The following is a 23,755-nucleotide window of genomic DNA, read 5'->3' on the forward strand; positions in this document are numbered from 1 at the left end:
ATGTATCATATGTTATTTTTATTTATATTCCTGTACTGAAAGGCTCCACTGTGGTTGTTGGCAAACATCGCCCCCTTGTGGAAAAACTGCCAGCTGTGTCTTTCCGGGTGCGTGGTGTTACATAATTTTTGTGCAGCTTGTGTGTCAGTGGAGCCTATAAATGATCTGAACCTATTTATAAGACCTTTAAAGCACACCAACGTTCCACAGACAAATAAAACACAACAAAAGCACAAAGCCAGTCTTCTTTAGATATTTTTTTTATGAACATCATTATAACAAATGTTACAGAACAAGTAAAAGAGGTAAAACTCAGTGTTGAAATTCTGCAACAATTCCAACACTGAAAAAAAAAAAAGAAAAAAAAAAAAAAAAAAAAAAGGGCCGCCAGGTTGATGTTTCGCTTTTAGCAGGGTTGACAGCATCGTCACTGTGCCGGACCTCTGTCATCACACGGCCCTGGACACCGCTGCATCAGAACGTTCTGATTGGCTGAGATGGCTCAAAGAATGCAACTGAGGCTGTGGTTGAGAGCAGATAAAATTTAAGGCCATGTGCACCAGTTGATGCAAACATTTCTCTTTTTAAAAACTATTTAGACTCAATCATGTCTTCCTCACTGACATTTATAAAACACAACAGAAGACAGATGAGCTACACTGTGTTTATCTGAGGAGCTTGAAAGAAAGTGAGTGGACTTGTTTCCTTGAAGACGTTTCACCTCTCATCCGAGAAGCTTCTTTAGTTCTGAGACCAAATGGTGCAGAGTCCCAGCTATTTAAGCCCTAGTGGGAGTGGGAGTCACATGAGTGGCAGATCTACAGCCATCCCCTCTGTTCAAAGATCACAGTGGACATACATGGCATCTTTCACTCTTTCAAACCATCTGTCCTCTCTGAACATTGGCATCTTTGAAAAATTGACCTTTGACCTTTAAATGCAGCTGAGACAGCTGAGTCTTGTACTGTCAAGGTGGCTCTTCTATGTTGTGCCATGCATTTATGAAGTGGCTGTTGGGTTTCTCCAATGTAGACGTCTGAGCACTCCTTGCTGCACCGCACAGCATAGCATACATTACGTTGTTTAGTTCTAGCAGCTAGATAGTGTGCTGGTAAGACTACATTCCTTTGGAGTGGGAATTACAAGTTCGATTTCCGCCCGGTATACAGTAAGGGTCCTGGCTTGACCCCCCCATGCTAAAAAAACCAAACCCTGGAATGGCACGGCTATGGCTGCAGCTCGGACACAAGCATTACACTATATGTTGTACTGTGTATGTGATAAATCGTGATAAGTCGCTTTGTCCCTGGGATGTACCAGATTTTGCCTGAGGTTGTGGCTGGGTCTGAAGTGCACTGGGGTGCCATGAAGAAGCGTTGTAAGGTTTAAATAGCTCGAATGAAAGGTGAAACGTCTTCAAGTACAGACGCTTTTCTTTCCAAGCTCCTTAGATGACCATGACCTGGATGACTGAGAACCTACACAGACATGCGTTGTGTTTAGTCTTATTGTACACAACTAATTTATGAGGTTAACCACCCTACCTCTGAAAATCTTCTCATGTTGACATCTGTAAGGAAGCAGGGGGGAAAGTTGCACATTTTAAAGATGCGTGATGCATTTAATGTGGCATACTTTTGCATTGAAAGATTATTTTTGCAAGTAGTAAGTGGCTGTAATATAACCTCACAGTCCATCTCACCTTCACTGTTTTGACTCACTTGCTTCCTAATGATGCAGATCTTTGTTATAATGAATACAGCAACTAACAACAGGCCGATCCCACCTCCGATCAAAACATACTTAATATCTGAAAGAACAACCAGAGGAAGCCAAGCAGCCATTAACAAACAAGGTAGTGATGAACGATGGAGTAAAGGAATCCCAGTTAGAAAGTTTAGCTATAATTTAGAGAAGTAAAACCAAAATCCCTCACATGAAGACCGCTAGTACTGCTTTTTACTGATAGTCACTAAATGGCTCTCATTTTATAGACAGCTCTCATTCAGCTGTCTACAAAATTAGAGCTCAAATTGAAAGCTAATGCTGAATTACTCTGAACGGGGAATGATTCCTTTGAACTGTGCTTGGAAATAAACAAACCCACGAGACCTGGGTCACTCCAGAAAGCAGTTACAGTCATGACTAAACACCTGCGAAGGAACAAAACACAGTTTGGGGAATGCCAGCTCATGTTTGCCCCTCCTGATATTCTGAAGAGTGTGTGTGTGTGTGTGCGCATGTGAAAGAGGAGAAGGAAGAGAGTAGATGTTTGATTTCACAACTTGTTTACTTCTTGTAGGAGTAAAGATCTGAGGGTCACGCTCCTCCTGCAAATTAAATTGCATCATCGGCGTTTGCAATTTGAATCCTGAACATTTCTAGGAAGCATTCAGGGAAATGGGCTACTGCTGGTCAGAGTGAGAAATCCCTCACAGGCAACTTCAACTTTACTGCCAGTTACTGGTACAGATGATCACTGATTCAGAACCAAAATGATGGGAAGATTCAATTGTTTAACATTTGAAATCTGACAAAGATTCAGGTGAATGTGCATGAGAAGTTCAACATACATCAGTAATAGTTCACAATCAACTATTAGGGAGCTGCAAGCATTGCAGTTTATTGTTTTTGGGGCTGCATAGTCACAGACTAGTCTAAAAAGCGCTAACAATGGGCATGTGAGCATCAAAACTGGACCATGGGGCAATGGAAGACTGTGGCCTGGTCTCATGAATCATGTTTTCTTTTACATTATGTGGGTGGCCGGATGCCGGTGCAGATTTGTCTACATTCCCTGCCTGGGGAACACCTGGCACCGATGTGCACCATGGGAAGATTTGGGCAATGTTCTGCTCGGAAACTTTGGGTCCTGCCATCTGTGTGGATGTTACTTTGGCACATAAAACCTACCTAAACATGGTTACAGACCATGTACACATTTTCATGGAAATGGTATTCCCTGTTGGCTGTGGCCTCTTACAGCAGGATAATGCTCCCTGCCACAAAACAAAAATGGTTCAGGAATGGTTTGAGGTGTTGACTTGGTCTCCCCAGATATCATCTTGAGCTTCTCTGGGTAGACAAAAAAGTCTGATCCATGGAGGCCCCACATTGCAACTTACAGGACTTGAAGGATCTGTTGCATATTAGTGGAGATACCACGGCACACCTTCTGGGGTCTAGTGGAATCTATGCCTCAATGGGTCGGGGCTGTTTTGGCAGAAAAAGGAGGACCAACACAATATTAGGCATCAGTGGTCATAATGTTATGCCTGATTGGTGTATGCACCCATGTAATATATGAACTAGAGTAATCAAACAAAACTTTCAGAACTTCGAAAGTTTATGTAAGTGCAGCCAGAGAAGAAGTTCAGTTTCTCTCCAGTTAATATTGCATCAGACTAGAATGCACATCAATGTTTCCATCTTAAATATCAGCTTCAGATGACATATCACTGCGACTGATGCAAAGAGATAAATACTGAAGATTGATCTTAGGCAGATGAGTCTGATTACACACTTGATGAACAGACATAAGTATCATGTCATCACATCCTGCTCATGCTCACAACAGCAACGATGACAGAAGAATCAGCAAAAACACACATTTAGGCTCAATGAAAGCAGCAGAGCATATAACCTGGTCTCCATAACGAGCTGATCTAAACCCATATGGGATAGGTTGGGTTGGGGTAGACCAGAGTTTAAGAGTGAAGAAAGTGTCCTTCAATTGACATTTGGGAAAGCATTTTAGGTGAAATCCATGTGAATTCTCTTGCGAGAGAATACTGTATTCACACCGGCAGTAAAAAATAAGAAATGGACTAAAAGTCAAGAAGGGGCTTTGTGAAACATCCTTTCGTGTCAATCAAAGATGAGCTGGCCTCAGTTGTGTTTTTTCTTTTTGTTTTGCTTCACCGCTGCAAAGCAGCAGTGAAGCATCAGTAAGCTTCAGTGCTCTCCATGCTCTGTAACTTTGTCACTTGCGTGAATTGAGCTGAATTAGGAGTGCATGAAAATATCAAACGGTGGATGCTGGAATCTTTTTTTGTTTGCACTCTTGTGTTTGCTATATACGGCTATTTTATGATTGAGATATTTAAAAAAAAAATTTTTTTCTGCAATCCCCAAATAGTAGAAATAAAGAAAAGCCACAAAGTGCAGATGTGTCCAGATATTTGACTGGTACTGTAAAATCAAAACAATCTGAATGGGTAGACTGGGTAAATAATTACTGGACAGACTGACTCTTAAATGATTGACTGTGAAATATAAAAAGAATGACACATAATTTAACATCAGTCAGAGAAATCTGCAGGCATTTTGCTGTCTTTAACTTGAGCTTCAACTATAATCCACCTTAAAATTGTTATGTTGTTATTGTTACCCACCTAATGTTTCTGAATCTGCGCCGTCTCCTCTCACACTTGTCAGCAAAAACTCTGAAAAACATTTTTTTCCAGTGAGATTATTTTCAGGTCACAAAAACAGGCCGCTCAAGACAAACAGGAAGGCAGTAACGCCACAGTGAGGTCGCTTCTATCAGATAAGGCGTCTCAACGTTGTGTGCAGTTTACAAAACAAGCAATTGCACAACATTCATAAATGATGAGGTGTGTTCATGTAAATGCAGTGCTTTAAAAATAATGCTGGAGAATAGTAAATGCATTGAAGGCCAGTCTAGAACTTTGACTTGGGTTTTAACCGTTGAAGATATGAGCTATTGTCTAGCAAGCCTGCAGTGGTTAGAGAGGTTAACCTGACTCCTTCCCTCCTGCTTCAGATAACATAAGCTGAGTGTTATATAACAGATGTACTTTTAACAGAAATGCAGTCATTGATACTAATGTGAGGTATTGTTTACGTATATTTACTGTGGAGGGAGTAGTAACCATTATCTAGATTTAATTGGGAAAAGGTTGTTTCTGTGTCACTTTGACATACAGTAGACTATGTCAGCAACACGTTGCTGCACTGTGTTGAGGAGAGAGCTATTAACTAATCTATATCTCTATATCTATATATCTATATCTACACTCAACAAAAATATAAACGCAACACCTTTGTTACTGCTCCCATTCCCCATGGGATGGACGTAGAGACCTAAAATTCATTCCAGATACACAATATAACCATCCCTCCCAAACAGTGGTCACAAATCAGTCCAAATGTGTGGTAGTGGGCACATCTGCTATATTGAGATAATCCATCCCACCTCACAGGTGTGCCACATCAGGATGCTGATCTGACATCATGAGTAGTGCACAGGTGTACCTCAGACTGCCCACAACAAAAGGCCACCCTGGAATGTGCAGTTTTTTGCACTATTGGGGGTCTGGGGACCCAGAACCGGTCAGTATCTGGTGTGACCACCATTTGCCTCATGCAGTGCAACACATCGTCGCATGGAGTCTATCAGATTGTCAATTGTGGCCTGTGGAATGTTGGTCCACTCCACTTCAATGGCTGTGCGAGGTTGTTGGATATTTGTGGGAACTGGTACACGCTGTCGTATACGCCGGTCAAGCACATCCCGAACATGCTCAATGGGTGACATGTCCGGTGAGTATGCTGGCCATGCAAGAACTGGGACATTCTCAGCTGCCATCTGCCCTGAACAATGTGAACCATGATTCATCCGTGAAGCGCACACCTCTCCAACGTGCCAGACGCCATCGAATGTGAGCATTTGCCCACACAAGTCTGTTACGGCGACGAGCTGGAGTCAGGTCAAGACCCCAATGAGGACGACGGGCATGCAGTTGAGCGTCCCTGAGACGGTTTCTGACAGTTTGTGCAGAAATTGTTTGGTTGTGCAAACCAATTGTTCCAGCAGCTGTCTGGGTGGCTGGTCTCAGACGATCTTGGAGGTGAACCTGCTGGATGTGGAGGTCCTGGGCTGGTGTGGTTACACGAGGTCTGCGGTTGTGAGGCCGGTTGGATGTGCTGCCATATTCTCTGAAACGCCTGTGGAGACGGCTTATGGTTGAGAAATGAACATTCAATGCACGGGCGACAGATCTGGTTGACATTCCTGCTGTCAGCATGCCAATTGCACGCTCCCTCATTGCTTGTGGCATCTGTGGCATTTTGCTGTGAGACAAAACTGCACATTCCAGGGTGGCCTTTTGTTGTGGGCAGTCTGAGGTACACCTGTGCACTACTCATGATGTCAGATCAGCATCCTGATGTGGCACACCTGTGAGGTGGGATGGATTATTTCAATATAGCAGATGTGCCCACTACCACACATTTGGACTGATTTGTGACCACTGTTTGGGAGGGATGGTTATATTGTGTGTCTGGAATGAATTTTAGGTCTCTACGTCCATCCCATGGGGAATGGGAGCAGTAACAAAGGTGTTGCGTTTATATTTTTGTTGAGTGTATATCTATCTATATATAGATAGATAGATAGATATAGATATATAGATAGATATAGATATAGATAGATATATATATATACATACATACATACATACATACATACATACATACATACATACATATACACCATCTCATCCAGCACTGATATTTCACAATAAACTATTGTGAAGTAATGGGCCAATTTGAACTAAAGTTTGTGCGACCATGTATACATAAAACAAAATACCCCACTCAGTCTTGTTATCCTTTAAGTTTCTCCAAGAACTCTGGGGGCTTGATGGTCCTGCGCAGTATCTTTGCTGTTCCTAGGACTGCGCTCTTCTGGACAGAGATCTCGGATGATCCACTCCCCCAGTTTGGGGCTCACTGCCCTGAGTGCTTTGACTACAACAAGAACCACTGCTGCCTTCCCCCATCACATCTTCTCAAGCTCCTCTCTCAGCCCTTAGTATTTCTCAAGCTTTCTTCTTCTTGATGTTTTGCCATCACTTGGTACAACTACGACCGTCTTGCCCTGCTTGTCCGTCACTTCTGTCTGGTTGGTTTGCAATCACCAGTTTGTCTGTATCTGAAAGTCCCACAGGATCTTAGATTGGACATTCTCATATCCCGTTATGACCTCGGGACTTCCAGGCCATACTTGGCATAGATGTTCCTGTATACTCTGCCAAACACTTAGGTGTGGCTGTGCAGAGATGTCCCTGACACAACCCAGCACATAACAGGATGAAAGATGCTAGCAGGCAGAGCATATGTGGAACGCCACAACCAAGGTCCTGTCTGATGATTAGTGCCTCTGCACTGTCCACCCATCGGTAGAATAGCTATCATAGCTGTCCTACACATCCATGACAGGCAGCACAAATGGTACATTCTAATCTGATCCAATTCATATTACTCAAATTGATAGTGGCAGGGATAACTCAGTAGGTAGAGTGGTGGCCCCATACACTACTCACCAGGTGCCCAATAGCTGCCCACTGCTTCACTGAGTGGAAGTTCCTTAAATGTCTGGCAAAAATTAACCTTAGGCCAGCTCTTGCCAAAAGTATTTATAAAAGTTAATAAGCAAAAAATACAGAGAGTTTATACCATTTATGTTTACTTCCTCTGTCTCAGGGCAGCTGGGGCTACAATGTAGCTGCCATCACCAGTGTGTGAATGGGTGAATGACTGAATGTAGTGTGAAGCACTTTGGGGTCCTTAGGGACTAAGTAAAGCACTATACAAATGCAGGCCATTTAGCATTTTACTTTAGAACAAAAGGATAAACTTTAAATACCAGATTTATAATAGTCCTTTAAATGTAGTAGGACTACAACATGAACATGATAAAGGCCCGTATGTGCATCAGACAGTTTTTGCATAGCTGACTGATGTTTGTCTATCACCAAATATGTTTCACATTAGTAACAGTCCGGAATTTCCCCGTTATGAATGCCCTTTGTCCTGGCATGGCCTAGGCCTTAGTTTGCTAGATTTGATCCTGTTACCTATATTAAAACCACATTTACCACTTTGATTGAAAAACCTTTTTTTTTTTTCCAGCTTAGGCTGAACCAAAGCTCTTATTTCCACAAAAACAATAGAAAAAAACAACTAAATTACTGAGTAATTCTTTTTGTATTTTTGTTTTTAGGGTTCATAAAAGTTCACGAAATGTCAAAGCATAGGTGATTACTACATGCTAGCACTGTAACCAGTCAAAGATAAGTCTGTTGCTTTGCACTAAGTAGCAGGCATAAGTATACAAGCTTGGGCTCCAAAGAAACTACATGGCAGCAGCCAAAATAACAACACTTAGGCTTATCTATATTTTTTCGGTAGCTGGTTGTGTGCCCACAAGTTTCAGTTACCCAATTCCTTCACAAAGTTTCAGGCCAACAGAAGGAGTGACATACATCATCCCTGTTTGGTGCATTAAAGCTGCAAGACCAGACATGCAAGACCAGACATGGGCAGAGCACAGGAAGAAAACACTGAAATTTATGACACCCCTGAGCCAGGCACTCAGTCTCCAGCTGCTCCTTCAGAGGCCAAAATAAGTGGAATGGTGCTGTGTGAGGTTAAGTATATAACTGCAGCAGAGTGCTGCTGAAACAGAGCACACATGCTCAGCAATTGGCTCTCTTACAGATTGGAACCATGAGTCACATTCAAGGGGCAGCTCTTAGACTCGGTCTGCTGTTACCATAAGCCAGATGATAAATGAGAAGCAAAGGAAATAGATTTTCAGCAGAAACCAGCAAGTGTGGGTTAAATGCCTTGCTGAAGGATACAAGCAGTAGTTGGATGATTGTACGACTGGCTGTTGCTGGGGTCAAACCTGTGACTCGTCAGGAAAAGATCTATGTGTTATTTATCGGTCTATGGCAATTGCTGCTTAACACATCCTGAGTGCTGCAGGACTGAGTAAGATAAAATTTCAAGTGAACAGACTGTATGACCTCTTATATAATGTGCCATATCCAGTAGTTACAGGAGGCACAGTCTGACTGTTCACTAAGGGTTTGACTCAGGTCAAATGGCTGAAAATATTAATACCATGTACATTACAAATTAATATAAAAAAAAACATTGCGTGAATATATCATAAAGGAGTAGATGGAGCAAACAGCAGAATGTGTAAGAGATATTCAGACTGTAATATTTCAAACTGAGACTCAAAGGCTATTTCATGGGCAGAAGTGGGCAATTCCTTCGTTATGTCATTATCAATTAAGTAGGTAAAAGGTTTTTGAGTTAATTTGAAGTATGTTGCTTGCATTTAGAACAGACAACATGCAGTCAAAGGAGCTCTCCATGCAGGTGAAATAAGCCACCCTCAAGTCGTGAAAACAGAAAAAACCCATCTGGGGAAATTGCTACAATATTAGGAGTGGCAAAATCTGTAATTTGGTACATCCTGAGCAAGAAAGCACTGGTAAACTCAGCAACACAAAAAGAGCTGGACGTCCATGGAAGACAACAGTGGTAGAAGATCGCAGAATCATTTCCATGGTGACGAGAAACCCTTTCACAACAGCCATCTAAGTGAACAGCACTCTGTCTCATCTATGGATGCACCCAGTTAAACAAGCTTGTAAACTTTAGCTGATACCTCAGCACTCCAACTTTCTATCCAAATAAGGTCAATTTTGCCTCCAAAAAATACTAAGATGGTAAAGGACGAAGTGCAAAATCAAGAATTCACAACCCATCTTAGCAGTGCACGACTAATAGTTGTCCTGTGGACAGATTCCTCCACCTGAGCTGTAGATCTCTGCAGCTCATCCAGAGTCACCATGGGCCTCTTGGCTGTATTTCTGATCAGCGCTCTCCTTGTTCGGCCTGTGAGTTTAGGTGGACGGCCTTGTCTTGGTATGTTTACAGTTGTGCCATACTCCTTCCATTTCTGAATGATGGCTTGAACAGTGCTCTGTGGGATGTTCAAGGCTTGGGAAATCTTTTTGTAGCCTAAGCCTGCTTTAAATTTCTCAATAGCTTTATCCCTGACCTGTCTGGTGTGTTCTTTGGACTTCATGGTGTTGTTGTTCTCAATATTCTCTTAGACAACCTCTGAGGCCATCACAGAGCAGCTGTGCTTGTACTGACATTAGATTACACACAGGTGCACTCTATTTAGTCATTGGCACTCATCAGGCATGGCACTCATGTCTATGTAACTGACTGCACTCAGACCAAAGGGGGCTGAATAATTACGCACACCCCACTTTGCAGTTATTTATTTGCAAAAAATGTTTGGAATCATGTATGATTTTCGTTCCACTTCTCACATGTACACCACTTTGTGTTGGTCTTTCACGTGGAATTCCAATAAAATTGATTCATGTTTGTGGCTGTAATGTGACAAAATGTGGAAAAGTTCAAGGGGGCCGAATACTTTTGCAAGCCACTGTAAACAATTCTTGGCCCGCTGATACTAAAGAGCCCAAAGTGTGCCAAGAAAATATCCCCCACACCATTACATATCACTACCTATACCTACACTATTCATGCTGCTGAATCCCTGATTCATGTTGTTTCATAACTCTTTATCTACATCAAATTCTGTTCCTACCATTGTGATGTGGCAGCAGAAAGACTCATCAGACCGGGAAATGTTTCTCCAATCTTCTGTTGTCCAGTTTTGGCGAGCCCAATGCGAGCTGTAGCCTCAGTTTCCTGTCTTAGCTGACAGCAGTGACACTTGGTGTGGTGTGCTGTAGCTTATCTGCTTCAAGGTTTGCATTCAAAGACTTACTGTTGCCTTCCTAGAAGCAGTCTGTCCATTCTCCTTTGATCTCTGATCGAAATACTCTTCACTTCAGCACGTTATCTTAATCAAACTACGCTGTCTGATTAAATACTTGCATTAATAAGCCGCTGAACCTGTTCAGAGAGTATACATGTACAAGTGCATACAAGCATGCATTGTACTCACCAGTTAAAAAGATAATCCTGATTGCTGCCAGCAAACATCCACGTGTCTTAAACACTCTCATCGTTCTTGCTGTCTGCAACACACTCACTGACTTCTTGAATTGCCTTTCAGCCTTTCATACAACAACAAAGCATTTCCTGAGCTTGTGGGCTTCAAAGCTTTGCTGACTAAAAGATTACATCTATCTTCCTTCTTTTGTATGTCACATTTCCCTGTGCATGTTAAATTGACAAATACAACTTCTGGGTGTTATTAGTTGCAGTGTGCTGTATTTCTGTTGCTTTATAATGCAAGTTTGCTACAAAAGTTTCATAAATTCCTCAGATGTGGTCAACAGTCTGTGTTTGTTGTTTGTGCAGTCAATTTGATATTCACACCCGTCTGTTTATTAATGAACATCATTAACTGTGTGGCACTGATCCGTTTGATACGCGTTGGCAGGTATTGTTGGTTGTTTGCGTCGAGAGATGTTGGCACGGTAAGCATGATGTTCCATTGGATTTATTTCTGTCACCAAGATATTACAGGTCAAGGTGTCCGCTCAGACCAAACTGGCACCAGACCAGCATTGACTTGCAGCGTACCATGAAGTCATGAAGTTGTCATGAATATTTTGGTAGAGCCATGGTTTAGCCATGTCTAACAGCTTCACGTCTTCTATGATGATGATTCAAGTGCATTTTTAAAATCCTTTTGCTTGAAAGTTACTTGCCTTATCAGCATTGGGGGTTTACATTACTACAGTAGTGGTGTAAGTCCCCCTCTGGGTAAGTCCCCCTCTGGGTAATAATGATAGTCTGTTGAGTCATTTCTTCCAACAGATCAAAGCACATTTCTAGCCTCAGCTGCAGATGAAAAAGAAATGTTTAACAAAACACCTTTAATGTCTATTATAATAACAGAGCAGCTCTGTAGTTTGCAGAATTTCCTTTCTGCAGTGACCTACTTGACTCTTTTATTTTCACTATGCAAATTTTCTTGAGAAATCAGTAGTCTTATAAATAATTATCTTATTATTAATTATTTATAATAATTATCTTAGAAATAATTATCTTATTACTGTGACAAAACAAATTTCCCACATGTGGGACTAATAAAGGTTATCTTATCTTATCTTATCTTATTTTAATTGTTACACAATATATTCCCTATTTTAAGGGATGTCAGACATAGCAGTTACTCAGTTTGAGTTTATAATCAAGATACGAATGTAGCTGGTAAAACAACAAGTCATGTATCAGGTCTTTCTTGATGCTTTTTACCTATTTTTACCTTCACTGCACCTCCACTGTACATGATCTGTCTCAGCTGTCCTAGAATTCCCATACCTGGGTTTATTAGCCTGCCAGAACTTGAGGCCGGTTACCCCCTTTCCCTGCCTGTCCCAATTCTCAGCAGGCATGAAGAAGCATGATCCAGGCTGGTGTCAGATGTGGGTGTCAGTCATAATGGTAAAAACAAAGCCTGGATCTGGACTGTGAGGCACTGATCTTGTTTATTGGTTGTTGGTTTTTTTCCATTCTCTTTATGCACATCAGTCAATGCCTCTGATGTTCATATATATCCCAGTTCGACATATTTAAATAACCAGAGATAGGATTCTCATCAATGTGTATGCATAAACATTGTATACTTTGAACAGCACCACAATGAAAAAGTGTCTTTTTTTAATAATTTACAGTAATATTCTTCTATAAAACAGGCAGACCCTTGAAGTACTACAATTAACCAGAAATAACTTCTATGCAAGGGAAACGCATAGATGTGGTGGTTAGCACTGTTGCCTTACAGCAAGAAAGTCCTGGGCTCAGATCCACTATCTGGGTGTGGTCTGGAGTTTGCACGTTCTCCCTTATTAGTATGAGTTCACTTAATGGTGTTAGTTTAACTGGTGATTCTAAATAGCCCATAGATGTGAATGGTTGTCAGACTCGTGACCTCTTGAGGGTGTTCTCCTCCTCTCGTCCTATGACAGCTGTGATTGGCTCCAGTGGATAAATGGAAGAAAACGGATAGTTAGCTTACATGGATTTTGCATAACTGGTTTTCAGTCTCTGATATCAGATTTCTGACAAGTTTGAACAAACTTTCATGGAAAATTCCATCAGTTGCAAGCTGTCCAACATTCCCGTGTTAATTCCCACGTGTGCATCTATGCCAGGTTAAACAAATGTGTATGGAGTGTATGTATTTGTGGAAGTGCTCATATTTACTGTAGATTGTTTAGCCTAATGCTTTAAGACATTGTGTGAGCTGTTTGTCCATTTATCATAAATGCATACCTAAAAGAAAGGCTGGCGAGTGCATATTCCTTACAGTTCCTTACTATTGCAGGTCTCTGAATGCTTGAGCTAGCCAAGATGACAGCAGATAAAAAGTGAAATAGCCATGTCTAAATTAGCTTACTAAAATTACTTGATGTTTACCAGCTGCTGAAAAAAGTCAAAATTCCAGTTAACTGAGTTATTCCACTTAAAATAGGTGAAGCTATGGCTGTTGCAAAGGCTACAGTTGACCTATTTTTGGTGACTATATTTTCCCGTATAAAATAAATTTGAGCTGCCCAACGTTTCTCAAACACTCAACTTCCTCCATTTTGAGACTACACAAGGTTAACCACTACATATGACCTCACCTATCGACTTTCTCTGCCTCACAAAGGGTAACAAGTCAACAAAATTCCAGCTCTGTCTCATCGTAATCTCACAGCAACAACAGCTGCTGGTCCTAAAACTAGATTACTCAGTCACACAGAGTCTTGTAAACAGAGCTTCAACAATGAGCCCAGCTCCGCCGTATCAGTCAGCAGACGTCTGCCTCCAGCTGCCAATCTCCACTTCAGGGACTTTGTGATGCAATATCAGAAAACTTGTTTCCCCGGGAGACAGTAGCAGAATTAGTCAGCTGCTAAATGCTAGCGAGTGGTATAACCATAAAAGTGTACATCATTCGTCTTTATTGTCCAAGGATAAACCCAAACAATGGCTAATCTCTATTGACAGGAAGGCCTTGTCATGTTTTCAGGGTTGGCAAAGGTAAAGAGTGGGCCCATGTCTATCAGCCCTCACTGCCTTGTTATAAAAATAACCAATGACAGTGTCCATTTCATCCTGCCCCTCTGTCTTGCCCTGCCACTCGACACCCACTGGATATTCCAATGTGAGCAAGCTAGCTGGGCCCTCTGTTGCTGCTCAGTTTGGCCACACCGACTTGTGCGTCTATTTTGGTATCATTTGAGTTCACAATCAGAAGCCTGGCCACACCAGCGCATTCGAACATGGATCTCAGGGCTTGACTCACTTTGGTGAGCTTTCTTTATTTCTTCATCCACACCAGCGATTGACAACATTTAACTATAAACGTGTTCTCGACAGGCGGATCCTTGGATTCTACATTTAGGACTTGGTTTTATGCAAACCTCGGACTCTTAAACTCAGCATGAAAGACCCATCACCAAGGTGAGGGAGCAGTGTGATTTTTATATGAAGACATGTACCTTAAAACCTTTAAACTTTTCAAAGTTTTGTGCTAAACATTAATCTCAAAAATCAGACATACATTAGTTTTCTTACTCTAAAATAACCGTGTTTATTTATTTTACTTTCACATCAGATATACTAACATTGAGAACAATTAGGACAACTAAAATTACACTCCAGTGGTTTTTGCCTTTATACAGTATAGGTGACTTGGATAACTCATTCCTTGGGTATAAATACACAGGCAGATGCTGGGAAAGTACCGTGGCGCTAACTGATCTCTGCTTTAAGATGGTTGGCAAGTGAAGAGTCCTGGAAAGCCAAAGTCTTCTGTAAGTCTAGTCTAAGATACAGTAAAGCGACACAGTTTTGGATATTTAATCTGTTAGGTTCAGATAATAAAATAAAAGTAAATATCATAATATTCATTTATCTTATTTTTCTCTGTTTTAAATGTATCCACCTTTCCTGAAAATCCTTCTTGACTGTGAATGTAAACACTTCTTTGGAGAGAGACCTGCTTTCCATTTATTCCATTTCAATGCGCTAAACATATCTATAATTCATGAAGTGTGTACGGTTATATTTGTCTCAATCAAACCTCTTATATGGAGAGCAATGGTTGTGTGAATAGTTGAAGACTTGAGTTATATGTCTGTGGCTATGCTCCCAGGTCAGGCCGTATAAATAGGTTAATGAGCTATTCTAAAACCTCCCCCACATAGCTCAAGGAAGCTACAGTAGAGCAGCTGCTGCTGATCTGTGACACTGACTGACGATTTACTCACATTTCCTGCCTTCTTTTCTATAGATTCATGTCAATATTGTCATGCATCTAAAGCTTAGCAAAAAATATACCTAGATAACAGCTGAACAAATGTTTGACATTTAAATGAAAGATCTTCTTCTTTTAAAGTGAATGTTGATTGTGAAGAATATCATTATTTCAAATATGTGGACACAAATAACAGAAATCTTCATATTTTTCCTAAAAAAGGGAAGCATTTATTTTCATCCCATGCTTGGTGCTCACAGCTTAAGGCATCATGCGATGCTTAAAATAACTGCATGGTATGAAGTGTTTGTCTACTGCCTGCATAGTGACAGCATGGCTGTAGCCAGCACATGTTGTGTACATAAAGGTCATCAGTGCAGCGAGTTCAAAACCATTTAAAGTAATCATGTCAGTCAAACAACCATTTTTGGATTCTTGACTTGCACAAATGCTAACAGTTAACTGCTTAAACTGTGTGACAGTTAAACGGTTTTAGAAAAGCTTATGTGAAAACTAACACTGATTTCACTGGCTTGTTTTTTAGGAAATTTACGTAACCCACCGCTTTCCAGATGTCATCCTGAGCTGGAAGAAACTGGAACCTGCAGAGGAGAAGCAGCTGTACAGGAGGCACAGCTGGTGATGCAAAGACGCAAAGACAGTCGCTGACATCATGAGCTGCGTGGAAAAGCGACACATGAGCCATCGGGCAGGGAGCATGCTCCACCACCGCTTCCCCAATGGCTTCACGGACTTGTTCATGGACGAGACCGATCGGGAGGTTAGCACTCTCACCGATCGAGCCTTCCGAAGTCTCTGCGTTGGAGATGATGCAGTTTACAATGATGACTTCTTGTGTGGATACTCGCCTTTCAGCTGCCACAAACCTCTGGCGGAGGAGCCACTTAAAAAGAATCCTGTTAAGGAATCTAAAAAACAGGGGCAAAGCAAAAGTGAGAAAAATCACACCCAGCCATGGAAACACCATCAGCAGAAAACTATATCCCACATGTCATCTTTCCTCAAAGCTTTAAGCGCCACAGAGGAAAGCTGCAAGGGGATGTTAATCAAAAATGGAAGCACGACTGATGCTAATGGAGAATCGTGGGATAAAACGGCACTTCGCAGCATTCAGAGAGAGCTGTCAGAATTCTCCTCAGATTATCACACCAGTCTCACAGATCATCATTACAAAAACCCTCTTAAGCATCAGTCTGCTGATGGCTCATCCAACAAAACTGGCAAAGACATTGGCCTTCCTACAGGAAAATCCAAAAGGATTAAAAATGGGAAGGCCACTGTCAAATTAAGAAAACTTAACATTAAAAACTTTTTTCTCCACAGTGAGTTTAGTCCTTTTCAGACATGGACTGATTTTAACCAGTTCCCCTTTGTCCAGGGGGACACAGTGAGCTCCGTTCTCCCCCTAGATAATATCCCTAAAATGTACGAGTTGCCGCTGTACAAGGAACTAACCAAGGCATGTAGAAAAGAAACTTTGCATGCGGAGAAGCCTCTGTCATCTCAGAAAGAAGAAGCTCAGCCTTGTTCTCCCACTGCTCCTAAACCCATGCCTCCCCCACAACCACCAAAGGTCCTACCAAAGCCCTCAGTGGCTCCAGCTGAGAAGAGGTGCTCATCCGATGGAGGGAATGGAACTGCTGCCCCCTGGAGGCGCAACAGGTCCAGAGCAACAAGTGCTGTTCTGGTCAATCAGCCTGGGATGACTCCTCCAGAAAACCATTTGAAAACAGTGGATGAAAGTCTTTTGTTGGTCAAAAAGGAAGTCATATCTGTGGAAGTCAAAGCAGTTGAGGAGGTCAGCTCTGTAGCTTCTACTCCGTTCAACATCTGCCAGCTGATGACTCCGCTCATTCCCTCCAGGCAGCCGACAGAAACATCAGAAATCCTCCAAACGGTCCTCTCGCCTTCTGCATTTGACCTTCCGCTCAGACCGCACTCTGAGGCCAAGGGGACCCCTGAACCTCAAGTTAAGCGGGACAGCTACAAATCACTGGCCTCCAGCATCCTCTTCAACCTCAAAGACAATAGGAAAAGGGTGAAGAGCCGCTACAGTCCCCCTAAATTCAAAACTGTGGAGCTGCCCGAAGGCGGCACAGACGACAATCAGAAAAATCCACGAGCTGGTTCTGAAGGCAGTGGATCTGGTTTAAGCACACCTGCCATGACGAAAGATGGACTGACAGTCTGCAGTCCTATTTTGGAATCCCACGGATCCCCAACTGTTGATCTTACAGAGGATAGGTCTGACAGGCCTCTGTCAGACGATTATTTGTTGTCAAATCTACTTCAGAGCAAAAGGGAGGCTCTTGGGGAAGAAAACTCCATGCCCCCCTTTATATACCCAAAGAAGAACAAGAGCTCAATGGCTAAAAAGCAAAACTACCCTTCTTTGAATCTGTACAAGAAAGCCAGCCCTGTTGACGGTGATATAAAATATCTTCAAGTCCCTCAGAGCACACCTGCACATACAGATGCACCAACCGAGATGCAGAAAGTTTCGCCGCTTATGCTAAACAAAGAGCTTTCCCCTAAGGCACTGCCAACGAACACGGGGCTTTCACCAAACACTTCAAACATCATCAAAGATTGCTTACCCCTAATTTCACCCCACACGCTTGAGAATGAGGGTCTGCCATCAGTAGGGAAAAGGCCCCCAAATGTGCCAGAGAAAACAAAGTGTCCAGTGAAAGACAGGAAGGATAAAGTCTTTGGGGCACAGCAGATGTCTAAGGAAAAAGAGGCCAGTGGCCAAATAATAAGCACAGTGGATGTGATCAGAGCAGCGAGGGAAGCAATTAATGCAGCCAAAAATAAAGCTCAGTCAGATAGCATCAACAAGCACGCAGCAGACAGAGAAGAACTGCGGCAGAAAGAAATTGATGAGAATGTTTCAAAGGAGGTGTTAGGCAGCAAGAAGGAGAGTTTGGTGGCAGAAAGCAATTTTTTATCCCAAAACAGGAATGAACTGAATAATGGAAAGCAGGTTAGCAACAGTAGTAATGTCAAGAAAGAGCCACCACCTGTTCCAGTGAGAAATATTGCTAAATCTGATATTAAACTTCCTCTTGATAAACAGCAAATGCGTAATGATGAATTGAAGGAACCAAAACTAGATTTGCCACCAAAAGAAAATGATTCCATCCAGAAACAAGGCAAGCTAAAATATATATTCTCAGCCAGACAGAATAACTATATAAAATATCAGAGATTTGCAGTGACCGATGATGAACAAGTCGAGGAGAATGAAGAGGGCAATCCGAACGTGAATGCAAGAGGGGAGTTGGATGAGGAGGCGAGAGAAATTAAAGACAGCGAGCACATAATTAATGATTTGAATGCTTTGAAAGAGCTGGAGAGAGCTAGGCTTGGTAATCGCATTCTCGAAAACGCGAGGAGCAAACTGGAGGTGGTTAACATAGACGAGGAGACGAAGGCTAAAAATGATCTGATCTCAAGGGAGCTTCGAAATATAAAGAGAGGCATGCTGTCGATAAGAGGCAACACGTCAGCCAAGAGAGAAATGTTTGCAAAGAGAGAAAAGGAGCAGAACAAACAGGAGGACTTCGCAAAGTTAGATAGCAATGTAATCGTAAACAAAGCGCTCATAAATGACAACTATGACAAAGCCAAAATGGCACTCGAAGAGATCATCTCAGAAAGGGAGAGGAAGAAGAATAAATTAACAGAAGCAGATGCAAATCCACAGTTAGATGAGAAAGTTTGCAGTGAAAGTTATACAGCAAGGGCACAGCAAAGTAAAAACTCTACAAAAGATGCTATCACAGTGAGGAGAGAGAAAGAAAATGACAGCACTTCTGCGCTTAAAGAAAAGGAACTAAAAGAAATGTTGAGTGATCTGAGAGACCACAATCACCTGAAACAGATTTTGGCACAGACTGAACCTAGACTTGGAGAATCACACAGATCAGGCGGTAGGGTAGCACTACCTGGCTTGAACAAGATTAGCAGTGAGGTGAACACACTCCAAAAATCTACAGGCAGACATTTGAATGACAAACTTACCGATCGTTCTAGTCACGATAATCCAGAGGCTAATTCAAAACAAGTTGCTAGACAGGTGTCTGAGGATAGCGGAGATTCCCTGATGAATGAAACTGTAGGCAGCAAAGTCGACACTCCTCCTGTTCCTCCTAGGATCAAAAAAGGTGGTAATAGGAGACGTGGAAGCGTCGCTAGCGAGAAAGACTCTGTGGATGAAAATGTCTGCAACAAAGATGGGAGATATGAAAATCTTGAGGTACACCTTAACGCAACGGGGAAAGATTTAGCTGTACAAGAGGTAAATACTGATTATGCTGTGCCCAGTCAGAGTGAAATCAGCTCCAGTAACGAGAGGTGGAATTTGGAGAAAAGTCTGATATCATCACAGTTCAGTGCAACTTGCAACAACTTGCACATAAATATGAGCCCAAGGAGTGCATCAGCTGAAAACAATGCTGCTAAGGCACAAGAGGCATGCAGGATAAAGCGAAAGGCCCCATTAAAACCAGATCATTTAATCACAGCAGATGGGACGGTGACTAAGAATGTAGTAATGGATGAAGAACCTACGAAAATACATGAACCGATTGAGGATAAAAATGTGGATTCAGAAGCTCATAGCGAAATCCCCAGAGACATAATATCGCCCTTGCTGCTGGTGAATGGTGTTAGTGTAACTCAGAGCCCGCCCGATCAGGCCAGCTTGTCCTCGAAATCCTCGTACTTCTCTGTGGAGAGCACACTCCACAACTTTGAAAATGTAACTGAAGAGGTGAAGGTGGTTAACGAGGCAGTGCGAAATGTTTCGCGGAACACAAGAGGCGATTCGGACAGGGCAGAAGTGGAATATTATTCTTTAAGTGATCACGAAAGCGAGCCAGATGCTATAAAGCAACCCGTAAAGTCTCCTCAACAAGAGCTGGAAGTATGGAAGGCTAGCAAAGAGAGAGAAGATGCAGATACAGATGAAAGATTAAGTAACAATGAAAGTAATTCAGCAACTCTGTCACCTGTTAATACTTTCTCACCGACCTTGGGGATCCCTTCCCTGTTTAAAGTCAAAGACAACACTTTTAGTAACAAATTAAGGAAGACCATACAACCCTGGTCGCCCAGAGGGAGTCTGAGTGGTTCAGAGAGGGGAGAGGATGAGCTACATCATGCAAAGGAATGTCCAGAGCTCACACTGGCTAATGAATCCAGTGCTACCACCAGTGGGAGGGCCGTAATTCTAGCAGACATTCTTACGCCTACAGAGATGACATCGATTCAGTCAGCACCCCAGCTGGTTTATCCTTCAGATCTTCAAGATGAAAACCCACAGAAGTCACAAGCTGGAGGGTTCCTCACTGTGCCACAGGAGGAAGACAGATTTTCCGGGTTAAGCCCATCATCAGAAGGAGTGGAAAGTCTAACCACCAGCACAGCTGACACATCTGAGGAGACGGTGTTAAACGCTGGGCTGACAGAATATGATACGACAATGGGGTTCAGCCAAAGTGGCGGTGATAATGAAAGCCAAACAGGTCTGCTGAAGCCACCGCCCGTCCTACCTAAATCGGAAAAGGCAGTTCTAAAAGCAATCAAGCTTGCAAATAGAAGGATAAAGAAAGAAGAGGCCCAAAAGTCACCTCACAGGTCTTCTCAAAGCAGCAGCAACAGTAGCAAACACAGAGCAGAAAGACACAAGGCTGATAAGTCTGAGCACAAAAGCAGCACTGGTAACAGAAATGGCAGGAGGAGCGAGAAAGAACACAGAGGAAAAATTGAGGACGATCACAGCAGAAGCCACCATAGTAAAAACAGCAACAGCCAGTGTGAGCAACTGCTAAACAAGAAAGAAAGTCCCAGCTGCAACAAATCAGAAGTCAAGCATGAGACTCTGAGACAGGATCACAAATCATTGGAAAGTAACAACCAGAGGAGAGAAGCCCTACCCAGTATGGCATCGGAAAGACAAGGCCGCAGCAGCCGCAGACACACTGGAGATAAGACAGAGCAAAGACATTGCAGTAGCGACAGGATCATCAGTAACGTGCCCGTCTACAAAGCTCACATCAGTGAGAAACAAGTGCCAGACAGGGCTTTGCATCGAACACAAAGCACTGACCGGCATTTAGGAGATAGAGCCGAGCGCAGACTCAGCGCCGACATGCCGGTCAATGAGAAGCTTGATCCCAGAACCCAACGCATTGAGAAATCCATCATGGATGAGCTTCAGCAGAGAGGCCGAGCCAGAAACAAGTCTAACAGAGACAACCCTCTGAGACGGAGCCACAGTATTGATGCATATGCCACAGAAGTACCTCGCCCTTCACCCCTATCCCGCCAATCAAGCCACACCAGCCAGCTGTCTCGACAGTCTAGCATGGAGCATGCTATCGTTACGCAGTCCTTCCCCATGACCCAACGTAAGCTGCTCCAGGATCCAGACTCAGGACAGTATTTTTTTGTAGACGTGCCTGTACAAGTCAAGACGAAAACCTTCTTTGATCCTGAAACAGGAAGCTATGTGCAGCTGCCAGTCCAGCCACCAGAAGGTGCTGTCCCTAAGGCATCCCCTATGGAGGTCTTGAGCCCTCCTTTGGTTGTTTACCATGGCTTTGTCCCAGTGCCTCTGTCGCCCATGGGTCCGAAAGCTACAATTCAGGCACCTCATTTGGAACCAGAGGACTTTGAGCAGAGGAATATAGAGAGATCAATGCAAATGTACTGTAAAGATGCACATCCATATTTGGAACCTCTCTATGGTCAGAACGAACACATGTTAGGGGAGTTCATAGGCACTGAGGAACTCGACTGTCCTAGCTGATGGGCCAGAGGGTTTAAAAGGAATGCTGTTTTATATCACTGAATTGTGGTGTTTGTTGCATTCCAGGAGTTTTTTAAAAAATGCTTTTGTCACATTAAAACTCTTTCCCAACCAACTTTGCCTTCTTATACTATACCGGCATTTGACAGAAGGACTATTAAAAAGCAACAACACTGTAGTGATGGATCTTTCTCTGTTTGGTTGTTGAACGCTGGTACAAAACAGCAATCCCAGAAAGAAATAATTGCTCTTGTAAATACTTTTTGTTGTACTGCTACATTTGGCCTGTTACAGACAGAATGAGGAAAAATGCACCACAAATGTTCCCAGGAATGTAAAGTTCATTGCCAATGCATATTTCAGGGCGTTTTTTCCCTTCAGTGTTGACTGTTTTTGCAGTTTAGATCTGTGATTGTGGTTTTGTTTTTCTTGCCTTCCATTTTCAGGAGGCACTGAAGTTGTGTTGGATTTGTAAAGCTACTGAAGCCATTAATGGCTTTGTGAAAAGAGAATGGCTTTTAGATGAGCATAACCTGACAAAAGATGACGACTTATTGGATGAATGATGTAGAATGTGCTAATTTAAATGTGGTTGAAAGGGTTTGCGTAAGATTTTTGAGTAAAATGGACATGGATGTTCCATGTACATAATGTATTTAAGTATAAACAGAGAGGGTGGGCTTCACTGTAAAATGTTTATTTATTGTAAATGCTGACAGTTTGTTATATATTACAGTTGTATTGGGTCTCCACAACTGTGTAGATATTGTAGCATTTCTTTTACTACCTGCAAGGTTTGTTGTCTTGAGAGTTCCTTTTTCACCAGACATATACAGTCATTTATCATTCGATATACTTGAACCAAATCTTATTGATTTTAACTATCTCCATACCACAACATTTTGGAAACCTTTGCATGCTAAAGTCCAAATTGCACATTTTGATTATGTTTGCATTTATACTGTCTGAAAGCTTCAACTGGTATTATTGGAATTCATGTTTTGTATGGAGAGGATATGAGGGAGAATTTGTTTTGCAAGTTTGTAGAATCAAGCAGGGCTGTCTTGTGTCTGTGATGCATTCCAATAAAAGAAAATAACTACTGTTATGGGTATTTGCTTTAAATTGGATTAGTGAATGGTTAGAGTACAGGCTGAACCAGCAACATAATACTAAGTGTTCTTTTAATATAAGCTTTATTCATCAGTAACACACAGATTCATACAAACATATCTTTTGACTTCCTGTTTGGGGGACGAACTGCTCTTCGACCTGAGTCACAGCAGCACCACTGAACAGCCATTCTTCTACCTTTTCTAATTATCATCCTGCTGCTGTTTAACTTTAGTTTCTTTTTAGCCCAATTTCTCTCAATCTTCCTTGCGGGGCTGAGCCTTTTTTCGCAGGCTGCCTTTGTAAATAACAGTGAGTACTTTCGCCTGCTTAAATGAAGGTTACATTGACTTGTTGCACCATCTTTTGGCACAAAGTGGTATTGCATGGAAGTAAAGCCCCAGCCATAGTTCAGCTTCTGTTACTTATGGAAGCTCATCTCTGCCAGTGGGGGGGGGGGGGAATAAATAAAAGGAAAAAACTTTGAGTTAATAAGTAGAAATTTCACATAAATAATTTGAAATTCTGAGAAAATAATTCAAATTTTTGTTTTAGTAAGTTGAAATTTCAAGTTGCCTCTGCCAATTGGGAAGATCTTTGAAGGATTTGAAGTCATTTCCTTGTCACCCAGAAGCAGATGACATCGTTTACAGAGTTTTCTGATTTGCAGAGCAAACTTGGAATTTTGAGTTATTTTCTCAAAATTTCAACTTATATACTCAAAATCTTGAGATACC

At 42.1% G+C, this 23,755-nt stretch overlaps 2 protein-coding genes across 4 annotated transcripts; one reads left to right on the top strand and one right to left on the bottom strand.

The window, feature by feature from the left end:
* Positions 1-149: 149 nt before the first annotated feature.
* On the bottom strand, positions 150-10,881 carry LOC146568016 (uncharacterized). The gene is made up of 5 exons (XM_085283337.1): positions 10,814-10,881; positions 4,395-4,445; positions 1,703-1,810; positions 1,545-1,570; positions 150-521 (listed from the first exon to the last, which is right to left on the bottom strand). Exons 1-5 carry the CDS (start codon positions 10,872-10,874, stop codon positions 450-452), a joined length of 318 nt encoding a protein of 105 aa, XP_085139463.1. The 5' UTR covers positions 10,875-10,881; the 3' UTR covers positions 150-449.
* A 3,114-nt stretch (positions 10,882-13,995) lies between these two features.
* On the top strand, positions 13,996-23,449 carry LOC146568017 (uncharacterized). Of its 3 annotated transcripts, XM_085283773.1 has the most exons (4): positions 13,996-14,117; positions 14,188-14,271; positions 14,537-14,624; positions 15,612-23,449. In XM_085283773.1, the coding sequence occupies exon 4, from the start codon at positions 15,741-15,743 to the stop codon at positions 21,903-21,905; it is 6,165 nt and encodes a 2,054-aa protein (XP_085139899.1). In that variant the 5' UTR covers positions 13,996-14,117; positions 14,188-14,271; positions 14,537-14,624; positions 15,612-15,740; the 3' UTR covers positions 21,906-23,449. The 3 variants fall into 3 exon arrangements, with proteins under 3 accessions (XP_085139899.1, XP_085139897.1, XP_085139898.1); XM_085283771.1 differs by lacking the exon at positions 14,537-14,624; XM_085283772.1 differs by having other exon boundaries at positions 14,025-14,271.
* Positions 23,450-23,755: the final 306 nt, after the last annotated feature.

Source organism: Mchenga conophoros, linkage group LG8 (assembly GCF_057382185.1).
Source record: "Mchenga conophoros isolate Kocher_MC1m ecotype Shallow Benthic linkage group LG8, M_conophoros_male_GT1.1, whole genome shotgun sequence".
In the NCBI taxonomy this organism is placed as follows: Eukaryota; Metazoa; Chordata; class Actinopteri; order Cichliformes; family Cichlidae; genus Mchenga; species Mchenga conophoros.